The sequence below is a fragment of the Neoarius graeffei genome, chromosome 10, assembly GCF_027579695.1.
Source record: "Neoarius graeffei isolate fNeoGra1 chromosome 10, fNeoGra1.pri, whole genome shotgun sequence".
Lineage (NCBI taxonomy): Eukaryota > Metazoa > Chordata > Actinopteri > Siluriformes > Ariidae > Neoarius > Neoarius graeffei.
Window position 1 is genome coordinate 49,651,236 of NC_083578.1, and position 10,592 is coordinate 49,661,827.

General features: G+C 45.0%; 1 protein-coding gene across 1 annotated transcript in view; it reads left to right on the forward strand.

The window, feature by feature from the left end:
• The window catches only part of fbxl17 (F-box and leucine-rich repeat protein 17), an 898,173-nt gene extending 887,581 nt beyond the window's left edge, over window positions 1-10,592 (forward strand). Inside the window, exon 10 of the mRNA XM_060931855.1 lies at window positions 9,154-10,592. Within this exon, the coding sequence (XP_060787838.1) occupies window positions 9,154-9,291 (138 nt within the window). The 3' untranslated portion in view covers window positions 9,292-10,592. The remainder of the gene's footprint in view (window positions 1-9,153) is intronic.

Here is a 10,592-nt window from a genome sequence, read left to right on the forward strand (position 1 = left end):
TGCAGCTTTTAATGCGGAAGATTAAATGCGTGAAGAATATCCAGTGAAGTTTTGGTAGCCTTTCGGGTTTTTGGCGCATGTTCCTCTTTCAGTTTTTCGATGTCCGTTGGTATGTTTTTCTCTTGTAAATATGTGTGAAAAATATATGTAATTTTGGTAGCCTTTTGGGTGTTCAGTGCGTCTTTAGTTTCAGTTTTCACTTTATTTATTTCGTGCTTAAACCTAGCACTGGATCTTCTCTCTTTCCTGGCTGACAAAGAAATGATTGTACACATGCGCAGCAGAAAAGTTTTGTCATTGGATCTTCACATCTGCTCCGATGTGTGACATCATGTTGTCTTGACAGTGTGCAATATTATAACAATATTGCACACTCATTCTCTATTGGGGAGAGTGTCGTAATACATGGAGGATAAGCAATATGATAACGATATTGCATGCCATCAGTAAACCCACTAGAAGGGAATAGAATACGTGTTTTTATTCCTTGGAAAAAGTGGCCCGTATGTATAATAATTCCTGATATTTCACTCCAGTGATGTCACTCCCAATGTTTTCCTGCTGACTGGACATGCATGGTCAGAATGGTGAACCAGTTCAAAATTTAAATTATTTTGATTAACTTGCTTTCTGTGTGTGCATGTGTATAGGTGCGCGTGTGTGTGGATGTGTCCATATAATATAAAGAACATTACATGGTGGTGCGAAGATGTGAAGTTTATCATCTCATGTTGATTCAAGATTCATTGAAAGGACTTGATGTTACATATCCCTAGTATTTGCACCATTTGTAGGATGGGTGGGTGCTACACAGCTTTTACAGCGGGACACATCGTCAGTTGTGTACCTGAGCGTCACCGGGTGTTTCGGCCACTTAACACAATACACCCTCTGCTGAGGCAGGCCCACCACAGGTTGATCAGGCCTGGGTGTGTGTCCCGCTGCTAGCTGTTCCTAGCAGCCCAGATGGTATCGCCTCTCTTCAGCCATAACCAATGGCTTGTTCTCTCTGCAGTGTTGGCCAGTTCTTTGATGGCTTGTCTGTGCGCCTGCCCCCTGACTCCAATCTCCCTAAGGAGCTTTGCTGTTGTGCTTGCCACAAAGCCCCTGCAGCCCACCTCCACTGGACGCACCCTTATCTTCCAACCTTTGTCCTCTGCCTCAGCTGCAAGGTCAGAATAACGCAGCTTCTTGCACTCAAAGGCTTCTTCAAGGGCATCCTCCCAGGGAACTGTTAGCTCAATGATGTAGGCGAGCCAGCAGGAATTAGACCAGAGGACGATGTCTGGACGAAGGGTTGTTATTGCAATCTCTGGAGGGAAGATGAGCCTCTGGTCTAGATCCACTCTCATCTGCCAGTCCCTGGCTGCATTCAGTGGGGACAGATCCATGCTTGAGGGGCCCCCCCCCATGCTTATCTCCCTCCCGCACAAACAATGGCTGGTGACTGTGCGCATTCTGGATGCTGACGAGCTTGCTGTTAGTTGCTACTCTCTTGCGCTCAAGTTTGTCGGCCAAACACTTGAGAACTTGGTTATGTCTCCAAGTGTATCTGCCTTGAGTGAGACTAGTCTTGCAGCCAACCAGAATGTGTTTGAGTGTTGCAGGGGTTGTACACAGGGGGCAAGATGGGTCCTTTCCAAGCCACAGGTGCAGATTAGTGGGAGAGGGTAGGACATCATATGTAGCTCGGATGATGAAACTCAACCGGTTGGACTCCATGCCCCAAAGCTCGCTCCATGTTAGTTTCTTCCTCTCAACCCCCTCCCACCTCATCCAGCGGCCCTGTTTGGCTTGTGCCACAGCTTTGGAGCATCTGGCTGCTTCTTCCTGTCGTCGCACTTCCTCCACCACCAAAGTGCGACGCTCAGTTATAGATGCCTTCTGCCAGAGAGGTGTCATAGCTCCAAGGCCAAATCCTGCTCTTCCTTGTTGGACGTGGCCCACTACGTCCCGGTGCAGGAGGGCAGATTTGGCCTGTAGCACTGCTGTGGCAGGGGTCCACTTCCTCCCAGTTGCTAGGGTAGGAGCGGCACCTCTTACCATGGGGTCCCGGGAGTCAGCAAGGGACATGTCCAGCCTCACCTTCGCACACTTAAAATCTTCCACCAGACTTGAGATAGGCAGTGACAGGGCTCCTTTACAGTATAGTCCAACACTGCTGACGCACTTCGGAAGCCCAAGCCATTTCCTCACATGCGTGTTCACTAGCCTTTCCAAGCGATTGGCATGGCTAAGTGAAACCTCGTACATGGTCACTGGCCACAGCAGCCTGGGTAGCAGCCCAAACTGGTAACACCACAGCTTCAGCTTCCCTGGCAGTGCAGTGTTGTCAATTTGCTTAAGGCCATTAGCCACATCCTGCTGAAGTTGCTGAAGTTGCTGAGTGTCTTTGAGGTCTGCATTATACCATCGCCCAAGGCTCTTAATGGGCTTCTCGAGGACTGTTGGAATTGGTTCCTCGCTGATGTAAAATCGCTCGCCTCTTAGTTGGCCTTCCACAATGGAGATGCTGCATGACTTGCTTGGTTTGAATTGCATTCTTGCCCATTCGATGTTTTCTTGGAGTTTGTGGAGCAATCGTCTGGTGCAAGGTTTTGTTGTTGTAATGATGGTCATGTTGTCCATGTAGGCCCTTACTGGTGGAAGACGCAGACCGCTCTTGGTCCTCTCACCTCCCACCACCCAACGAGATGCCCGTATTATTAGTTCCATAGCCATGATGAAGGCCAACGGTGAAATTGTGCAGCCTGCCATGATGCCAATTTCCAGATGTTGCCAGGCAGTGGTGGTGTTTTCAACTGTTATACAAAACTGGAGATCCTGAAAGTAGCCCTTGACCAATTTTGTGATGTGCTCTGGTACCCCAAAGTAACTGAAGGCTATCCACAAGATGTTGTGAGGGACTGACCCAAAGGCATTTGCAAGGTCTAGAAAGATCACATGCAGGTCTCTACGCTCTTTCTTGGCCGATTGTATCTGATGCCAGATCATATTGGCATGCTCCATGGAGCATGCCAATATGATCTGGCATCAGATACAATCGGCCAAGAAAGAGCGTAAAAGTGCAGAAGGCTGGGATCCAGGGGTTCTCAGGATGCATGCATCCTGAGAACCCCTGGATCCCAGCCTTCTGCACTGATGTATCAATGAAGTTGTTTCTTTGCAGGTATGTAGAGAGCCGTTGGGCCAAGACTCTGAAGAATATCTTTCCCTCTACGTTCAGAAGGCTGATCTGGCGGAATTGACTGATGGTTGCAGAGTCCTTTTCTTTAGGGATCAGAATTCCTCCTGCCCTTCTCCATGCCTTTGGAATCACTCCCTTCCGCCAGGCCACCTTCATTAGTTTCCAGAGGTACTTAAGAACTTCAGGAGCGTTCTTGTAAAACCGGTAAGGGATACCATTGGGCCCAGGTGCTGATGCTGATCTTGCCTGCCTCACGACCTTTTCCACTTCGCTCCATGTGGGGGGCCTGACATCCATCTGGTGTTCAGGTGCATGAATTGGTGGCATGTTGTCCGGGATAGTAACTGACTCATACCTTCGCTCATCAGAGTAGGTCTTCCTCAGGTGCTCTTCCAGGTCTTTAATCGGTGCTTTCAGGCTCCCACTCCTTTCTTTGTCAAAGATGCCCTTTACAAAGCAGTAGGGGTCAGTATAGAAACGGGTCCTTGATCTTTCTTTCCTCTTGCGCTGCCGCCTGAGGTGCTCAGACCTTCGCAGACTTGTCAATCGCTGTTTTATCCCAGCCTGCAGGTCATCCAGTCCCACTCTCTCCATCTCTGTAGCCTTCCTCCACTGCTTTCTCAGTTGTCTTCTTTCCTTCACCAGCCTATCAATTTCCCGCTGCCTCCTGGACTTCGCCTGGTTTATGGGGCTTATCCGCTGCCTCTGCGTCATGGGTTTTACCACAAACCTCTCCGCGCCATAGCTGTAAATAATGGCCCCCATGTTCTCCAGTTTTCGATCAACTGGACCCTTCTGTTGTTCTAGAAGGGCAGCAAGGTCTAACGCCATTGTCTTCCACTCTCGCTTCTGGCTGGATTTGGGCCACAGGATCTGCGATTTCCTTCCTTCCATCTTCTTCTCTGTTGTTGCTTGTAACTGGCTGGGTGCTGAGCTAAAGAAGGATGTTGGGTGAGGCTGGCTGAGTACTGGGCTGAAGCCTGCTGTTAGATGTTGCTGACTGGGTTCTGAGGTTGGGACTGCTACCAAGTATTGCAGTCCTGGCTCCAAGTTGGGGAAAGTTGGTGGCTGTGGATTGCTGTACGCTGCTGCTGGCTGCTCTTGCCTGGGCTCTGCGCTGGTGCCTACTGGAGGGTCAATGCAATGCTGAGCTTCAGTTGAGGTACTGATGCCCTGAGGACTGTGGGGGTTCTCCTGCCTCTGGGCTTCATTCGACTGATTTGGCCGACTTCTCAAGAAGTACTGCTCAATGCGAGACCCCTTGCTGAGCTTGCTGAGGCATTTCTTTAGCCCTTGGTGGATTTTAAGGCCCCTCTCTGTTGTTACTTTTGACCAGCCGCAGATGCAACTCCGTCGTTCTTCTCCTGCCAGCGTTTGCAACCCATCCATTGTGGTGCTTGTCCTATTCATCGTCTGTTCCATTCCAAGGTCTGTTACCATGTAGTCCGTCCGTGCTGGGTCATCTTCCGCCCCCACTCTCGCAGACCCTGGGGGTGTTTTCTTCTTTGAAGTCTTCGTAGCAATGATGGGTGGGCCCAGGAACGCTAGCCAGCGCTGGACCCTGCTAGTGTGGGACGCTAACCCACACTAGCCCCGTTGGGGTCTCTTCCCTCCTGTCAGCAGTCTTTCCAGGCCGTCATCTGGTCTTTCCCTGATTGTCAGCTGCTCTTTCGCAGCGGTCACTGGATCACTCCAGATATCAAGATTCATTGAAAGGACTTGATGTTACATATCCCTAGTATTTGCACCATTTGCAGGATGGGTGGGTGCTACACAGCTTTTACAGCGGGACACATCGTCAGTTGTGTACCTGAGCGTCACCGGGTGTTTCGGCCACTTAACACAATACACCCTCTGCTGAGGCAGGCCCACCACAGGTTGATCAGGCCTGGGTGTGTGTCCCGCTGCTAGCTGTTCCTAGCAGCCCAGATGGTATCGCCTCTCTTCAGCCATAACCAATGGCTTGTTCTCTCTGCAGTGTTGGCCAGTTCTTTGATGGCTTGTCTGTGCGCCTGCCCCCTGACTCCAATCTCCCTAAGGAGCTTTGCTGTTGTGCTTGCCACAAAGCCCCTGCAGCCCACCTCCACTGGACGCACCCTTATCTTCCAACCTTTGTCCTCTGCCTCAGCTGCAAGGTCAGATAGGACCTTAGGACAAATAGGAGTCATTCAGGATTCAGCCATGACACGGAGCAAAAACATAGCTGAATCCTGAATGACTCCTATTTGTATAAATAGGGCACTACATAGGCAGCAGTGGTAGTTTCTTTTTCCCTGCCATGGAAGCGCACTTGTATACTGAGGAGGAAAGCAATTTGCATTACAGCCGTGAGGCGGCTCGGCTCAGTTTTCCCTTTCGGGCGCTCTCGTTTTCTGTTAGAATTTGGTAAAGAAAAAAAAAATATTATTTACCAGCTTACCGGGTCCATGAACATAAATCTGACAGCTGACAAGGTCGGGATATAAATGAATCGAATACAAACCACCCGCCAGGACTCCTACTTATGCGGCTCCAGCTTATCCTTGAAGCTGGAGCCGCAGCTGGATGAAGCCGGCAGCGCGCAGTGATAAGAAGGGAGAGAAAATAGCACCAAGCGATTTCGAGGTCTGACTTTTTATTTGACAACGGTTTTGTGATGCAAATATATCACTCTTTTGAACACATACTGTTTTGAGACGAAAAACGTTTTACTTTCGTGACCCCAGCAAACTTGCCGGACTACTTTCATCTGGACCAAAACTGGACAAGAACTGGACTCACAGGATGCTGTCAGGGGTAAGGTCAGTGTGTTTGCACGACACTATCGATGGGGATGCCATACAGATTCATGTCAAAAATCCCGAACTATCCCTTTAACCAGCTTCATGAGGTAGTCACCTGGAATGCTTGCCTCATCAAAAGTTAATTAGTGCAATTTCTTGCCTTAATGCATTTGAGACCAAACAGTACATAGCAAATAATAAACATAGAGTAAATAGCCTTATTCCACAACTGTAGTATGTCAATCCTGAGACACCACTAAGATGCTGACGACTTCTGCTCCTTGGACCTGCCTGATCCATTCTGATGCCCTAGGTCTGGCTGGAGTCTCATCACATTGCTCCTGTGGAGGATGGCCCCATATGGACAGTCGAAAGGCGCACTTGGAAGATGGCTCTGGACACTTACAATAATACATTTATGGCTGAGGACTACAGTTAAAGAAGATATGCAGAACCTTTATTTTTAAATACATTTCTGAGTGGATAGTATCTCCATCCTTGACTCTTGTATGCTGCATAAATGGAAATAAAAAATATATATTTTTGAGAGTTAAAATCAACCGCAAAGTTCAAGCTGCCCCGCTGAGCCAGCCAGCCCTGAGTGAGTCACAGTGGTAACCAGTTTTAAGGCTGAGGCCTTTGACAGTTATAGACCAAAGCCAGACTCTGCAGAGTGGTTGCAGTGGCTTCTTCATTCGGATTTATTGGAGATTCTTTGGATTCCTCAGATAGTAGTACATCTGACTGTGATAGTCCTGAAATTGGAGTGTGTGTACATGCTACTGCTATACATGTAGAACCGTATCAGTTCGAACCATTGGAAAGTGAATCCGATAGTAACACGTTGGCCACGGAGGCCCCCACCTTACGAAATAAATCCAGAGAACAAAGCTGTCTCGAGAATTGAATGGAATTGAACTGACAGTCTCATGTGACTCTCATTAAAACAGGATAGGCTTTATAACTTATGCAACATACATGTACATGCATGCATTTTCACTGATAAAACGTAAAAGGCTAATTAAATAATCAGATGAATTGAGACAATCACATTCTGAAGCAAATTAAATCATCTTATACCGGTAACTTAAATACACAATATATGTATTAATCTAAATGCAGGTAAACAACGAGTGTTGTTGTTGTGCTGTAACCAAATGAGAGTCGCATCTTACCCGTCTGTGTTCTCGCTTCTTGAAGGCCAATCTTGTGGCCGATTGTTTTGAAGCAATCTGACTTTCAGTTCTTCGTTCAGTTCTTCGTTCATTCACTTCTTCCACGTAAGGGCGAGATATTGCTGCTGAGGCAAGCATATCCAGTGGGGAAATCAGACAGCTGGTCCACTCATTCTCCATTTTCTCCATATTGAGTACTCCGCCATTACTGCTCGGCTCACACTCCAGGAGAACTGGTGTAACTGAACTTACTTTCCTTTTCTTGTAGTTTTCTTTTCCTTTAATTGTTGGTACTGCACCCTCTTTCAATACGGGCTTATAGCCAACGCTCCTCAACAGATCAGAACTTTCGTATGAGTCATCAGTAAAATGGGCCCGTGAATTTCTTACAAAACGCATCCAAATCTTTGCAGTTTGAACATTCTTGGGCCATGAATGCAACATAAATCCACCTTCTGTCATGTTGCTGCACCCGCCAGCACCACATCTATGTGGCATGGTGATAAATTAGCTCAAAATGGAGGATCGAAGTTGCAGTTAGCTCTGTATTTTAGTATAGCAAAAATGGCAATGAGACCGATAGCCTTCCTGCTGTGTCGTCACAGATGTCAAGGTCATTCACTCAGACTGCTACCTATATGAATAATTTTAATCGTAAAAATTACTATATTAGATGTATTGTTAATGCTTAAAACTATTCCCATGCCATTCTTGAGGACTCAAGGCATTTATAAACAAAAAGTGAGGCCATGGTTCTGCATATCTCCTTTAACTTGCTAACTTTAGGACTGCAGTTGTCATGAACAGTTTTGCACTCAAGTTTCCATCAATGAATGGTTTATAACTTCAGCAAAACAGACTTCTTGTTAAAACTATAATGATTTTCCTGGTTTCACAGTTATACTTTGTGACTATATAGGACACAGTTATAGAAGTGAGTTATTTATAATCATGCTATCTGTTATCACCCAAATGAGGATGGGTTCCCATTTGAGTTTCCTCTCGGGGTTTCTTCCTCATGTCATTTGAGGGAGTTTTTCCTTGCCACCATAGCCACAGGCTTGCTTATTGGGGATAAATTGGGGATAAATTAGCTCATATTTAAAGTCTTTAATGTTCTGTAAAGCTGCTTTGTGACAGTGTTGTTAAAAGCGTTGTACAAATAAACTTCACTTGACTAGTAATCCATATTATGTCAAGAACCATACAACTTCAACTGTTCAAACGAGAAACAACAAGCCATCATTACTTCATAAAAATAAAGAAAAACCACTGAATTAGAAGGTGTGTCCACACTTTAGACTGGTATGTTATGATATTGTTAATGTATTTATGAATATAATTTAACAGGTATGTGCTCAAATGTATATATGATTTTGTTTTTCTTTTTTGCACTGACAGGTATTTAAGGCACTCTGTAGAGTTCTGCCCTTTTTGTCTAATCTTACTCTGGATGGAATTTTTTGTGATATTTATTTTCCCTCTGAAAAAAATTATGATTGCCTATGATGAGCAACAACTCCAGAGTCTCCCCTGGGGATTGCGCTGTTCATTTGTAATCTGAATGCCACACTGTTGACATTGTACAAGATGAAAGTTAAAGGGTGGAAAGTTGTTTCGACTCATTGCCTCAGAGGACGAGGGTAATTATCTCACCGAACAGCCGAAGTGTCTGTGTTCTCTCCAGGTCCCACATTACATGTGCTGTTATTCAGAAGATGTAGGTTTCGGTTGATGCTGTGTGAACAGAATGGTAATGGACAGAAAACTCCCTTTCCTTCATGCATGATATTGCCGCAGTAGGTCACATCATGGGCTGGATATTTAATCATTTTTTTTATATATGGGTAAAAGTGGCAATTGCTTTTAAATTTTAGTTGTGTTAAATGTCAAACATGAACAAGGTTTCTGTAGATTGACATACTGTAAAATCACACACACACACACACACACACACACACACACACACACACACACACACACACGAGTGTTCAAATGAACCTTGTCCCACATTCCTGTCTTTCTCTAGGTGAGCGAGGAGACAGTGGAGAGACTGGTCCTGCAGTACCCGCACATCGTGTTCAGCACAGTGATGCAGGACTGTAAGCGAACTCTGGAGAGGGCCTATCAGATGGGCTGGAGCCCCAACACTTCCACTGCATCCTAGCTAACACACACACACACACACACACACACAGATCTATACAGTCATATCAATAAAGACGAACTGCTGTTTGCCGCCTTTGTCAGCACAGCTGGTCAATTTTCAGAGCATTAACATTGTGCCGCTGTAACATCGTGTTTGCATTTTACTTTATTATTAACTTTTTTTTTCCTTTAGAAAACTATTATCATAAGCAGATGTTAATATTTCCAGACTTTAGTCATCCAAAACAAACATCTTGCTAGCACATGATCATCATCCTTTTTCATGCAACCATGTGCAATCTGAGCATTAGTGTCTGAGGAATAGTTCATCTTTTGGAAGTTTTGTGTTCATCACAACAACTCATGTACTGTTTAACACCTACCATATTCTTCCAGAGTTTTAGTCCATGATTTCTGACAATGAGCTCATAGAAATGTCACCTTAAAGTTTACTAACTGCAGTCAAGCCATTACTTGACTAAACAGATTTTTTTTAGTAATGTGTTGAACACTTATTCTGTTTTTGTCCAAATCTTATTGAAGAAACTGAGTTCTTTATTGTGGATTTGACTCATTGAGAATGTGGTACCTTTTATGGTACATTTGTTTCAGTGTGTTTCAGTCCAGTGAAGTAAGCAACCTCATCACATATAAATCTAACTCATAGTAAAAACAGCATATTGGGGTTGTGATATATATCCAGGATTATAGGGAGTGTTATGGAAAAGACTCTGTGTTATGCTAAAAACTCCTATTCTTCTTTCCTTTCAAAAATAATGTTGTTTAACACTTGTGATAATGTAAACTGTGGTTTGAAGTTTGTTTTGGCTGTTTAATGAGAATTTTTGAAGAGTTCTTCACTATGGAATTTTGCATAACCGTTTATTAATATTGTGCTGCCAGGCTTCTGTATTTGCCTGCAATCTGACTGAGATGTGGAATGATGAAACGCTTCCATTTAAGGTAGAGATATTAGAATTTATTCACCCTCCTCATTTCCATAGCTAGCCTGTGATGTACTCTTACACAAACAACCACCAGGGTATTTTACTATTGTGTCAGAAATAGCTGTGGCCAGCTCTTGTAGCTGTTGCACTGCATCATGTGCTAAGAGGAACCACAGGTCTTAGTTACTGTTTTCCTTTGCTGTACTTAGGGATTAGAGTCAATTAAACAATCCATTTCTAATTCAGTATAGGCTCTTAGACTGTTCAAATCTAAGTGTGTATGTTCTGTTCATGAGTGTGTGGAGTTTTTGAGGCCAGATTTAAGTGAATGAGGTGAATGAAATGAGGAATAAAACCCTTTCCTTGTATTTTA